This window comes from Pogona vitticeps, chromosome 2 (assembly GCF_051106095.1).
Source record: "Pogona vitticeps strain Pit_001003342236 chromosome 2, PviZW2.1, whole genome shotgun sequence".
Classification (NCBI taxonomy): Eukaryota; Metazoa; Chordata; class Lepidosauria; order Squamata; family Agamidae; genus Pogona; species Pogona vitticeps.
Window position 1 is genome coordinate 1,804,830 of NC_135784.1, and position 13,701 is coordinate 1,818,530.

At 43.6% G+C, this 13,701-nt stretch overlaps 2 protein-coding genes across 5 annotated transcripts in view; both read left to right on the plus strand.

Moving 5' to 3' along the window:
* Positions 1-1,948: 1,948 nt before the first annotated feature.
* On the plus strand, positions 1,949-5,331 carry LOC144587074 (uncharacterized). Its single transcript, XM_078386422.1, has 3 exons — positions 1,949-2,079; positions 2,175-2,434; positions 4,733-5,331. Exons 1-3 carry the CDS (start codon positions 1,949-1,951, stop codon positions 5,245-5,247), a joined length of 906 nt encoding a protein of 301 aa, XP_078242548.1. The 3' UTR covers positions 5,248-5,331.
* Positions 5,332-5,794: 463 nt separating this feature from the next.
* Positions 5,795-13,701, plus strand: part of LOC144587201 (uncharacterized) — a 32,101-nt gene continuing 24,194 nt past the window's right edge. The window contains exons 1-2 of one of the 4 annotated variants that reach the window (XM_078386978.1): positions 5,795-8,942; positions 9,605-9,720. The gene's annotated coding sequence lies outside the window, so the exon portion shown is untranslated. Of the gene's footprint in view, positions 8,958-9,186; positions 9,721-9,775; positions 10,094-13,701 lie in introns of those variants that run through there. The other 3 variants (XM_078386979.1, XM_078386980.1, XM_078386977.1) reach the window with 3 other exon arrangements.

The following is a 13,701-nucleotide window of genomic DNA, read 5'->3' on the forward strand; positions in this document are numbered from 1 at the left end:
TTAAAGAAAAACCAGTTAAGTATGATAGCAGGCTATCTGTTCAAGAGACCAAGCATAGGTTTTAAGTATTATTGTTTTATTAGAAAAATACAGATTTAGATATATTCAGTTTGTTGCAAAGCATAGCATTCCATTAACTAAGGTAGTTAGAAATCTAGCAAATCCCAGCTAACAAAAAAAATAATAATAAAACTACTAGCTCAAAAAATAGGTAAGGCTGAGCCTCCCTTTCTATTCTCCTACTATGAACTACATCCTAGCAAATCAATGGGAACTCCAAAGTCCATTCAAAAATCCATAATCCAAGGTAAAGTCCAAAAAATCCATAAACACAAAAAAGTCTCTCTCTGTGTCAGCATTCCTCCATTTTCTTCTCATGCTGGAATTACCCTCCTTCTTCACTCTCCACTGACATACGCCAATCAGGACGAAGGCTTGCTCGTCTCTCTCCACCTCCTTTTCTCATGAGATTGCAGGTGTTGTTGACATTCCTCCTCAGATGTTATGGCTCGCCTCTTCGTCTTCGGTCTCAGCCACACTACCTACATGATAACATTCCTAACTAGCTGCAAGAGAAAACAGCTTCTCGATGCTTCTAGTAAAATGACACAGACCAATATGGATTCCTTCTACACAATTCCATGACTACAATTCAGAAATTACATTTTAGCCTTAATAACCTAAACCATGACAGGACTATGGTGTTGAGAGAGGTCAACTGGTGGCCAGTGTAAAGGAGAGAACATGTCGTGGGCCTCAGGCTAGTGAAATAATATGGGCACACGTAGTGGCATATCACAATTAATATTAATATCTAATATTAATATTTAATTTAAATATGAATCAATTAATTAATTTTACTTATTAATTTAATATTTCAACAATTACTCAATCATCCTATCCTTGCAGGGACTTGCAAAAGCAGCCTTTACCTTCCTCCTTTTCTCTCGCCAGATTGGTCCATGCACAGATATATGTGAAGGCTTGGGGTGTGGCAGATGTTTAGGTTGCCTAGGTATTTATACCCCCTTTTACCTGTTCTATCTTGTCCCCATTCAGATTCCATTGAAGTTGCTTACATGACTTTGAGAAAATCAAAATCTTGGATTCATCCTAATTTAGTTGCATTTTGTTTTTGTCCAAGTATTCCACAGTTCTGATGATTAAACATTTCAAACCTGGACTGGAGCACGAGATGATAACAGCATCATCCGCGTCCCCAATTTTGGTGGTGGCCCTCCACACTGACTAGAAAGGGGGATAGATAATTCGTAAAGAGGTTGAATAGAGAGGGAGCAAGAATGCAGCCTTGCTTCACTCCCTTGTTGGTTGGAAATTGATTAGATAACTCCACTTTCCAAGAGACACAAACTTGGCATGTTGTGCCAGAGTATGAAATTCCTATGAGGGAAAGGAGTCTTTATGCTCATATTTTTGAGTTTTTCCCAGAGAAACTCTCTGTCTACAGAATTGAAAGCTGCCTTTAAGCTGAGGAGGCTCTTGAGAGTCCCCTGGACTGCAAGGAGAACTAACCTATCAATTCTAAAGGAAATCAACCCCGAGTGCTCACTGGAAGGACAGATCCTGAAGCTGAGGCTCCAATACTTTGGCCATCTGATGAGAAGAGAAGACTCCCTGGAAAAGACCTTAATGTTGGGAAAGTCATGGAGGAAAGTATAGCCAGTCTGACCTCTCTGGGTGAGCGTTGTGTTTCAGCTCCCTTTGCTTCATAAAACCCATTTTGCGAATAGGATCAAAGAATAAATCCTTTGTGCCTAAATGCTTTCTCCCTTTACTTCGGTTCATTCCCTGATTGAGGAAGTGCTTTTTTCACTTCGGTTCCACTTTGATTATTTTTCTCATTTCAGTTTCCGGCATGAAAGAAAAGAGGAGTGAGGAGGAAGAAGAAGAAGAAGAAGAAGAAGGCACCATATTATTGCAAGCTGTGATGGACAAAAGATGGGGAAACCCCATAAAAGGCAGTACGATCTTCAGTGGTGGAAGCCTTCTTGCTTCCCATCAGCAGCTCCATGCGGGAAAGAAGATGTTGACATGTTTGGATTGTGGAAAGAGCTTCAGGTAGTGTCTATCTCTTGCTTCCTACAAAAGGATCCACACAGAGGAGAAGCCATTTCAGTGCCTGGACTCAGGAAAAGACTTAATTGTTTGGATAGCGGAAAGATCTTCAGTCACAGCACAGATGTTGTGCAACATGCTAGCATCCACCCAGGGGAAAAACCATTTAAATGTGTGGAATGTGGAAAGGGCTTCCTTCAGAGAGAAAAGCTTGATTCTCACATGAGAATCCACGCAGGAGAGAAACCGTATAAATGCATAGAATGTGGGAAGAGCTTCAAGCACAATAGTGATCTTAGTTCACATCAAAGACGTCATACCGGGGAGAAACCATTTCAATGCATAGAATGCGGAAAGGGTTTCTTTTTATTTTATTTTTTTGGTATTTTTATTTTTTATAAGGAATAACAAAAAGGAAAAGGGAATTGGGATTGATGAGGAAGAGGGGAGACAATAACATACTTTCATCCATTCTGTACCTATTGCCATATCAAGATTTTAAATTATTCTATTTACTCTTTTCTGCCTTCTAGATTCAGTTCTCCTTTCAATATGTACTGTTCACAAGCTGCCTGTTGATTCAGTCCACTTGTTAAATAAATCCCATCTTTCTGTTGCCTTTTGGAAGGGATAGTCCTTCATAACTTCTGATAAAATGTCCATTTCGGCTATTTCCCGTATCTTTTCAATAAGATCTTCTTGTTTCGGTACCGTTGATCTTTTCCAATTTTTAGCATATAAAATTCTAGCTGCCGTAACTATGTATATAACGATATAATTCTTTGACTTATCTATATTTTCAGGTATCATACTCAATAAAAACAGTTCTGGGGTTAATGGCACTTTACAGAGCAATATTTGTTCCAACATTACATGTACTCTTTTCCAATATTGTTTCGCTACTCCACATGACCACCACATATGATAATAGCTTCCCACTTGTGATTCACATTTCCAACACTTATTTGATACATCTGTATACATCTTTGACAATTTTTCTGGGGTCATGTGCCATCTATAAAACATCTTATATATATTCTCTTTAAAGTTCACCGATCTTGTAAGCTTTATATTATTTTGCCATATTTTCAGCCATTGATCAATATCAATGTTATGCCCTATATTTTGTGCCCACTTAATCATACATTCCTTAACCATTTCATCTTGCATCTTAATTTCCAACATATAATTATACATTTTCTTAACAGTTTGTTCTTTTGAACCTAATAAAAGTTTGTCAAAAATCGTTTGCTCTAAGTAGATGCCTTCTATTTTATCTTTTGTATATCTAGATTCTAGCTGTGCTCTAGGCCACCACTCTATATATATATTCTGTGACTCTAGCTCTTCTTTAGACTTTAGTTCACCATCCTTTTTTAATAGATCCTGATATTTTAAAAAGTTTGTTTTTGTCATAAGACTGGGTTGGATAAAGGCCTCTAACGGTGACACCCATACAGGTATTTTGTAATAAATTTGTTGTACAATTTTTCTCCACATTCCCAGTAAAGCTCTTCTTATCATATGTGAATTAAAATTTTTTTGTTCTTTGTCCTTTTTATACCATAAATAGGCATGCCAGCCTAATTGCAAATCATGTCCCTCCAAGCTAAGTAATCTATCATTTTCTAGAGTTATCCATTCTTTTATCCAATCTAGAATACAAGCTCTATAATACAGAACCCAGTCAGGAAGACCAAAGCCACCCCTCTGCTTAGCATCTTGCATTGCCTTAATTTTAATTCTTGGTTTTTTACCTTGCCATATAAATCTCATGATTATCTTATTAAATTCTTTGAAAAATGACTGTTTTAATATTATAGGGATTGACTGAAATAAGAATAGGATTTTTGGTAAAATAGTCATTTCAAATGCTTTTTCCGCATCCAAGAATATCATAGCCATCTGTTTCTCCGGGTGTACTTCATAGTATTCCAGGGCATTTAAAACTATCCTTATATTATTCTTCATCTGTCTTTTAGGGAGAAACCCAGACTGGTCTTGATGTATCAAGTGGGTTAAAATTCTTTTCAATCTAGTTGCCAGGATAGTCACATATATTTTGTAGTCCACATTCAACAATGAAATTGGCCTATAATTTTGTATTTCTTTACCTTCCGTGTTTTCCTTATGTATAAGAGAGATTGTTGCTTCAGTCCATGTTGCTGGTATTTTCCCTTCTTCTTCAATGCATTCTAGAAGCTTTTTAAATGGCTGGAGAAGCACCTCTTCCAGTTCTTTGTAATATTCTGCTGGTAGTCCATCTGGGCCTGTTGCTTTCCCATTTTTTTGTTTTTTAAGGGCTTCTGTAATTTCTGCATACGTTATAGGCTCATTTAAGGCCTGAATTTGTTCTTTAGTCAATTTCATTTTATTGTGCTTCAACAAATATTCTTCCTGGGCTTCTCCATCCACTTCTTTTTTCTCATATAACTTCCTATAAAAATCTTCAGCAATTTTCTTTATTTCTTCCTGTTTGAATTTTTCTGTTCCCTTTTCGTCTTTCAAAGTTTGGATTATTGTCTTCTCCTTCTCTTTCCTTAATTTGTATGCTAACCATCTTCCTGGTTTATTTGCATTCTCAAAAAAATTTTGCTTTGCAAATTTGAACTTCTTTGCGGTTTCTTCAGTGAGCAATATATTTATCTGATGTTAGAATGCGGAAAGGGTTTCAGTCATAGCGGAAATCTTACTTCGCATATGCGAATCCACACAGGAGAGAAACCATATAAATGCTTAGAATGTGGAAAGGGTTTCTGTCATAGCGGAAATCTTACTTCGCATATGCGAATCCACACAGGGGAGAAACCATTTATATGCTTCGAATGTGGGAAGAGCTTCTGTCAGAGAGAAAAGCTTGATTCCCATATGAGAACCCACACAGGAGAGAAACCGTATCAGTGTATGGAATGTGGAAAGGGCTTCACTCAGAGCAGCAGTCTTGCCTCTCATATGAGGGTACACAAAGGGGATAAACCATTTATGTGCCTGGAATGTGGAAAAAGCTTTAGCCATAGCTCAAACCGTTTGAAGGCAGCGAATGTGGGAAGAGCTTCAAGCACAATAGTGACCTTAGTTTACACAAAAGATCTCACACGGAGGAGAAACCGTACAAATGCACGGAATGTGGGAAAGGCTTCAATCGGAGTGGAAAGCTTTATTCCCATATGAGAGTCCACACAGGAGAAAAACCATTTAAATGTCTGGAATGTGGGAAGGGCTTCACCCAGAATGGAAACCTTTCCTCCCACATGAGAATACACAGAGGGGAGAAGCCCGTTATGTGTTTGAAATGTGGGAAGAGCTTCAATCAGAGCTCAAACCTTGTTTCCCATATGAGAAGGCGCTCACAAGAGAATCCCTTTAAATGCATAGAATGTGGGAAGAGTTTCAAGCACAAGAGTCATCTTAGTTTGCATCAAAGAACTCACACTGGGGAGGAACGAAGAGCTTCAGTCAGAAGGGTAACCTGAATTCCCATCAAAGAACTCATACTAGGGAGAAACCCTATCAATGCATGGAATGTGGAAAGAGCTTCAGTCACAGCAGTATCCTCCGTTCACATAAAACAACTCACACAGGGGAGAAGAATCGAACCCACAGAGAGAAAGGATTCAAATATTTGGAATGTGAAAAAGACTTCTGTCCATTGGACAACCTTAGTTTGTATGGTTTCTCACACCAGGGAGAAACCCTATGAATGCATGGAATGTGGGAAGTGCTTCAGTTGTAGCAGTTACCTTCACTCATATTTAAAAAAAACACCTACAAAGGAAACTGTTTAGATCAGAAAATTTGGCAAGGGCTTTCATAGAGATCTCGGACATTTCTTGTCATCAAAGAAGCTACACAGAGGAAAAGCATGTAGATTAGGAAATCTGAGAAAGGTTCTTGGTCACTCATCCGGCATCTCATCAGAGACTTCATGGACCTATGGTGAAACTGTCCTCATTGCTTGGTACATAGAAAAACCTTTAGGCAGAAAAGATATTTGATGTCACTTCATGAAGTTCACCATGGTGTAAATACGTGGATCTTTTTCCGTAGTCTGAGTGTTGTTTTTCTAGATCCGGGAGGAAATAATGAATTTTGTAGAGGTAGGAAGAACAACGAAGAGAAATGCAGGGAGCTTCTGGACAAAGGCACTGATAGCCATTTGCTTATACAATCATATAAAGCTCATTGAGTGGGAAATATACCAAACATCCTTACTAGAAATGGGCATAAACCATGTCTTGGCAGTTCAGCCTGGTTTGGCTCAATGTCCACACAGGTTTTCTGCAGGCCCCACATTCTTCCCTCCCTGCTTCTTTGTTAGAGTTTAAAAAACTGATTTTATGGGGTACAGAGGAATTGCCTTAAAATTGAAAAGTTCAGAGACATACGTGAAAAACAAACGTATTATTGAAAAACTACAGCTGGGGACAATTGTTTACAAAACAGCCCATTTTGGGGGCAACATAAAAGTGATACGATAACAAGGCAGTCATCACTCATTCAGTTTTGTGCCAGTTTCATAGTGAAAAATGTAAACAATAGAGGTTTTACGCTGTTGAAAAAGCTAAACTCTAAACAGAGACAAAAACGGTGGGAAAACAGAAAAAATTAAAATTATAGATTGCGTTGTGTTTAACTATAATGTTAATTAGCAAAGAGGCATCACAAAATACATGTGTAACCCTGTGTTGAATTAGAATAACCACGTATTGTATAAAAGAAGTTTCTACAGAAAAGTGTAAAAGGAGAAAAGGATGAATGTTATTTAAAGCAGTTTTAGTAATAAGGAAGTAAAGGGAAAGAAGGCGTCATTTGTTTCAAAAGGTTTTAATCTTGTGTTTAATAGTAACGTAAAGTCTGAAAAGTTCTACCCGTGACACTCGCGCGAGAACCTTGTAATGAGGGTGAAAGAGGAGAGCGCCAAAAATGGTCTGAAGCTCAACATCCAAAAAACTAAGATCATGGCCGCTGGTCCCATCACCTCCTGGCAAATAAAAGGGGAAGATATGGAGGCAGTGACAGATTTTACTTTCCTGGGCTCCATGTTCACTGCAGATGGTGACAGCAGCCCCAAAATTAAAAGACACCTGCTTCTTGGGAGGAAAGTGATGCCAAACCTCGACAACATCTTAAAAAGCAGAGACATCACCTTGCTGACAAAGGCCCGCATAGTCAAAGCTATGGTTTTTCCGGTAGCGATGTATGGAATTGAGAGCTGGACCATAAAGAAGGCCGACCGCCAAATAATTGATTCTTTTGAATTGTGGTGCTGGAGGAAACTCTTGAGAGTCCCCTGGACTGCAAGGAGAACAAACCTATCCATTCTGAAGGAAATGAACCCTGAGTGCTCACTGGAAGGACAGATCCTGAAACGGAGGCTCCAATACTTTGGCCATTTCATGAGAAGACTCCTTGGAAAAGACCCTGATGTTGGGAAAGTGTGAAGGCAAGAGGAGAAGGGGACAACAGAGGACGAGATGGCTGGACAGTGTCATTGAAGCGACCCACATGAATTTGACCCAACTCCGGAAGGCAGTGGAAGACAGGAGGGCCTGGTGTGCTCTGGTCCATAGGGTCACGAAGAGTCGGACATGACTTAATGACTAAACAACAACATGGAGAATTAGTGCAGGGAAATCGCCTCAGAGGGAGACCACAACTGCAATACAAGGACATCTGCAAGCAGGTTCTGAAGGCCTTAGGAATGAACCTCAACAGATGGGAAACCTTGACCTCTGAGCGTTCAGCCTGGAGGCAGGCGTTGCATCACGGCCTCTCCCAGTTTGAAGAGACCCTTGTCCAGCAGGGCGAGGCCAAGAGGCAGTCCCTAAAGGGAGCTGGACAGGGGACAGATTATATTTGTCTTCAGTGTGGAAGGGATTGCCACTTTCGAATTGGGCTTCTCAGCCACACTGGACGTCGTTCCTCTTTGGAGCACATTACCATAGTCTCTCAAGCCTGAAGGATGCCTACACACACTTCCCCATGGTCTGAGTAGGCTCCTTAGATGGACAAAGGACTGGGGGTGAGGGACAATCCCCACTTGGGTAAGTAATGAAACGTTTCAAACTAACAAGAAAAAAAAATCCAGTAGCCATGACTCTAGTTCCAGATTCTTATTCAGATCTTGTTTCGGAAACCTGAAACACCAGGAAGCCCATAGAAATCTTGGGTCTGGTTTTATTGTTGATTTCAATGGGATAAGAGAGCAATCTTTTTTTTTCTTTCCTGTATCTGAATTTCTGGATTCACAAAGAGCCCTGTCTGTCCTGATGAACATGTTATGGTGGGAAGGGAAAAGAGGGTGCACTTTGGAATCAGCGGAGGAGGAGGAGGAGGAGGAGGAGGAGGAAGAAGGAGAGAGACGCTCTAGGAATCAAGATGTCCCTTCCCTTCTTTCTTTGGTACTCTAGGAACGGCGACTCTATCTATCTTTTATTTCCAAAGAGGCCCCAGAGAATATTTGGCTTTTATTTTCTTGGTTTCAACATCTTTCTCTCTGAAAGAGATTTTTTTTTAAGGCAGAGAGGCTTTTGGAAAAAAGATAAATAAAAACAACTCCTCTTCCTATCCATTCCAAATAGTTGTCCTCCTTACTCTATTCCTTAATTCATTCCTAGAACGCCCCCATAGGAAGGCTAGAAGAGAGGCAACGACCGGCCCCTTCCTTCATTCCTGGAATGGACGTCAGAAAGGCAGCGTCCTTCCTAGAGAGGCATCCCAAGAAAGTGAGAGAGGTGGGGCTGCTTCCCTCCTAGAGTGTCCCCCTCAGGGAGAAGATGAGCCGTGGAGAGGAAGTGGGTCCTAGAGCGTCCCCACACACAGGCGGAAATACATTTCTTCTTCCGCTGAGGGAGCCTCTTTAGAAGGTGGGAAGCCTCCAGGTGGGGAGGAAGGAAAAGGGGCTCCTGGTTAGGATTTTTTTGGGGGGGGGGGAAGGAGCGTTGTGGGGGAAGTGGGGCGGGTGCGGGTGGGGAGGCCTTGGAAGAGCCTGGGATGGGCAAGAAGGGGGGGGAAGGGGTCTGGCTAAAGGAAGTCTGTCCTTCCCCTCCCCCCCCATCCTCCTCCTCCTCCTCTCATCTTGGCAGGGGGGGGGGGAAAGAGAGGCCCTCTGTATTTCATTGCTTTTTATTTTCCTCCCCCCCAACTTCTGGAGACCCCCCCCCAAATATGTGTGGTGTGTGTGTGAGAGAGCGCGAAGGGGTTTTCCTCCTTCTCTCCCTGCCATTCAAAGGTGGTCTTTAAAACCACCCCTTTCTTCCTCCTCTTGAGGAGACCCTGGCAGGCTCGAGGGGGTTCTTCAAAAGGGGGGGGGGAGGAATTCTGGGCTGCTTCAGGTCCGACGGAGGAGCTCCCCCACCCCACTCTCCATCTTTTAATGCTCTCGGCTCTGAAACCAGGCCTGAGGGAAGGGGCTTCGGCGGGTGGGTCTCCTTGGACAGCTGAGGGGGACCCCTTCTCCCGGGAAGGGTGATGTTCCTGGGGAGCCTTTCAAACTAGCCTGTTTGGCATCTTCTGCCTTTATTTTCAGACGTTTGGGCTGTCACTCACCTTTGCCATCAGGCCAGCCATCTTCTTCCTGTTGTGATCGAAGGCAACTCCTATCAAGCACAATTTTCGTAACTACTGAAGGGATTCACAGCAAAAGTAAGCCTGTGGGATGATCTCACGGGTAATCCATTTCTTTGGTTTGTTTTTACAGAGAGAGTCTCTGGAGTCTCAGTTTGTGTCACCCTCAGATCATCACCGGCAAGAGAGTCCTCGGAACGTCCTCCAGGCATCGCCTCTTCCACTCTGCTGTGGGTCTCGCCGGCTGGGTTGGCTGGTGCCACCCAGGGTGGAGGGAGGTGAAGGCTGGTGGCCCACCGGATTCTCGATGTGTTGAGGATCCAACTTCTGAGAGGCAGAAAGATCCGCATGCCCTGCTTTGGAGGCCAACGAAGACCACTCTCCTGTCAAGCAGCGGGCTTCTAATGACCTTAACGCATCGGCACCCGCTGTTCGGCAGGCCCAGTGGCAGGTAAAAGGTTTCCATCTGAAAGTGTGCTCCTTTTGACACTTCAGTTGTTGTCCTAGAATTGGCTTTCCCCAAATGGCCCACAAAGATTCAAGATTTTGTGTGTGTGTGTGTGTGTGTGATATGAGACAGCTACAGACATTTCACTTCTTAGTATAGAAGATTATGGAAATAAGGTACATATTAGAAGGTTGAGAAGTGTTCTTCTTAAGCAGAGTGGTTAAATCACAGAATTGTTGAGCTGGAGGAGACCCCAAAGCTTCATCAAGCCCAGGTCCCTTGTTGGCCTGGCGTCCTCCAAGCATCGCCTCTTGGCCCCTCTCCTGCCGAAAGAAGAACCGAAAGGCCGGTTGGGGAGATGTCAGGAGTGGCTTGTTTGCCCCCTTTGAACTCCGTGGCTCCTCTTTCTTTCCTGCCCTGATGGTGAGGCTGTTCTCCCTCAGGCTCTCTCCGCACCATGAGTATCCCAAGAGCCTGTTTGGTAAAAGGGAAAAGCAGCGTGGTGTAGCGGATGGAGTGTCAGGCTAGGAATCGGGAGACGTGGGTTCAAATTCAGGCTTAACCAGAGAAGCTCACTGGGGAGGTTTGCAAGGACAAATAACTCTTCGCATATTTCCCATAAGGGTTCCTGTAAGGTGGAAGAGGTAGGCTTGTGTGTAGGTCCACTCTGGGTAGTTTAGAACAAATAACAAGAAAACAACCAAGTAACAAAATAGCAAATAGCGACATTAATACATAGGGGTGAAAATCAAAAATAAAGTCAAGTGAGGATAAAATTATAATACAATAAATACAATTAAAAGCATAGAAGGAAATAAAAACATGGAGTGTGGCAGTATGATAGAAGTTGTATTATTGGGCATTATTTATCAGAGGTTTGTTCAGGGAAGACTTGTCTAAATAGCCAGGTTTTAAGTAGCTTTGTGAAGGGGCTGGACGGACTTCGGGTAGAAGAGAGTTCCATAATTGTGGGGCTCCTGCCGAGAAGGCCCGGTTTCTAGTGGTTGTTTTCCGGTCTTCTCTCGGGGTTAGAAATCTCAGCCGTTCTGCTTGTGACGATTTTATAGGATGGGCAGGCCTAACTGGGAGGAGGCGCTCAGCCAGATATCGAGGTCCATGTGAAATGGGGAGACATGGAGAGTCCTAAGGAAAGGAGGGAGCCAACTTGAGACAGGTAGCTTTACGTACGTGGTTGGTTCTAGCTTTGTTTTTTTTTTTAAGAAGCCAAAGTGGTTTGTATCCCCAGATGTTCTTGAATGACAGCTCTGAAAACTCCTGGATATCACCGCTTGTGGTGAAGGCTTCCAAGCGTTTTTGTCCAAGAGCATCTGGGGACACAAAGTTGAAAACCACCGGGATGATCAGAGGGATTCGTCCTGGAAAGCGGCTGAATCCAGGGATTCGCTGCAGGCTTCTCTCTCTCTCTCTCTCTCTCTCTCTCTCTCTCTCTCTCTCTCACACACACACACACACACACACACACACACACACACAGAGAGAGAGAGAGAGAGAAAGAGAGAGAGAGAGAGAGAGCTGTAGCAGGCTGTGGTTCACACAGGTATCCTATGTCTTATCCTGGAGCGGAAAGAGTGACGGCCTGGCCCTCCAGAGGGCTCCCTGACCCACCCTGGCAGATGTCTGCCACGACCCTTTGGGGTCCTCCATTTATGATTTTTCTATCCTAGGCCTGAGGAAGAGATTTTTATCCATGTCTTTTGCGGTGGGGAGCATGCCAGCCATTGCACAAAGGCACAGGGACACTCCACCCTCACCACCCCACCCTTATGATTCCGGTTCCCATTCAAAGAGAACCCTTGGTTCATGCATGGGGTGGGGATGGAAAGAGTCGTTCTGCCTCTTTGTCCCCCTTCCTCTTCCAAGGGTGTGGAAAGACCTTCTTGTTGTTGTTTAGTCATTAAGTCGTGTCCGACTCTTCGTGACCCCATGGACCAGAGCACACCGAGCCCTCCTGTCTTTTACTGCCTCCCGGAGTTGTGTCAAATTCAAGTCGGTCGCTTTGATGACACTGTCCAACCATCTTGTCCTCTGTCGTCGCCCCTTCTCCTCTTGCCATCACACTTTCCCAACATCAGGGTCTTTTCCAGGGAGTCTTCTCTTCTCATGAGATGGCCAAAGTCTTGGAGCCTCAGCTTCAGGATCTGTCCTTCCAGTGAGCATTCAGGGTTGATTTCCTTTAGAATTGATAGGTTTGTTCTCCTTGCAGTCCAGGGGATTCTCAAGAGTCTCCTCCAGCACCACAATTCAAAGGCATCAATTCTTCGGCGGTCAGCTTTCTTTATGGTCCAGCTCTCACTTCCATACATCACAACAGGAAAAACCATAGCTTTGACTATTCGGACTTTTGTTGGCAAGGTGATGTCTCTGCTTTTCAAGATGCTGTCAAGATTTGTCATCGCTTTCCTCCCAAGAAGAAGGCGCCTTTTAATTTCAGGGCTGCTGTCTCCATCTGCAGTGATCATGGAGCCCAGGAAGATTTGTTCTCCTTGCAGTCCATAATTCAAAAGGATCCATTCTTCGGCTGTCAGCCTTCTTTATGGTCCAGCTCTCAGCAGAGGATGTTACAGTAGTCAAATTTTGAGATTACCATACCATGAACCACTTTGTCTCTGTCCCAAATGAGCCTGCAGCTAAGTTGCATGTAAACGTGAAAGATGTTTTTCTGAAAGGAAACTGGAGCAGAAACAAGCCTGAGAAGCGGATTGCCTTCTCTTCATGGGGTGCTTTTCAGGAAAAAGCTTGAATAGATCTCCCCAGGAACAAGATCTTTTGCAGGTTCTCCTAGCTGTAACAAAGAGTGTTTTCTGGTGTGGGTTGGGGCTTTTTGTGTGTGTCCTGAATGCACAGTTAAGGGCCATCCATTTTACAGAAGGCCTGATTTTCATATGTTAATATGGATCTTTCCCCCCCCCCCCCACACACACACCGCTTACATTTTGGAGTTCTCCTTTGGGCCGAGGGAGGGCAGAAGGACAGAAACACAACCCATCAGGAGTCTGTTCTCCCTGGGTCACCTTGGGTCTCCACCCTCAGCCTTCGCCTTGAGGGGAGGGTTTCCTTCTCCCAGCAAGTGAATGGCTCTGAAGTCTCCATTCTAGACCAACTCTTGCGACGTGACAGCAAGGGAAGCCAGATGCAAGACTCCCAAAATCGGTGTCTGTTCGATGCAACCACTGGAAATCTCTCGTGGCAGTGGGAAGGTGCCTGTTTCTTGTTCTAAGCAGACAAGTTGGCAGAGGCAGGAGATTGCAACGCAATAGATTTGGGGGTGGGAGGTGGTGTGCCGTGAAGTTGCTTCTGATATTTGGTGATCCTAAGAGGGAAGGGAGATGTTCCATCCTGGCTGAACGAGGATTTGAACCCAGGTCTCAATGATCCGACACTCTAAACTTGACACAACACTGCCTCCCTGAGAGGGTTTTCGGGTTGGAAAAAAATTGCTTCCTACCCCCAACTACCATTAATGGAAGATTTTTGTCTCAGAGTTCGTGAGATGCCCTTCCTTTTGTCCATCACCAGCTCCTTCCTTCCTTCCTTCCTTCTCTCCTTCCTTCCTCCCTCCCTTCCTACCTTCCTTCTTTCCTTCCTTCCTT

What these genes read in the sequence shown, in the direction of transcription:
- LOC144587074 (XM_078386422.1), top strand. Translation starts at nt 1,949, where the DNA reads ATGGACAAAAGATGGGGAAACCCCATAAAAGGCAGTACGATCTTCAGT. An exon ending in GATTGTGGAAAGAGCTTCAG is followed by an intron (nt 2,080 to 2,174) that starts GTAGTGTCTATC and finishes TTGTTTGGATAG; the next exon opens with CGGAAAGATCTTCAGTCACA. An exon ending in ATGCATAGAATGCGGAAAGG is followed by an intron (nt 2,435 to 4,732) that starts GTTTCTTTTTAT and finishes ATCTGATGTTAG; the next exon opens with AATGCGGAAAGGGTTTCAGT.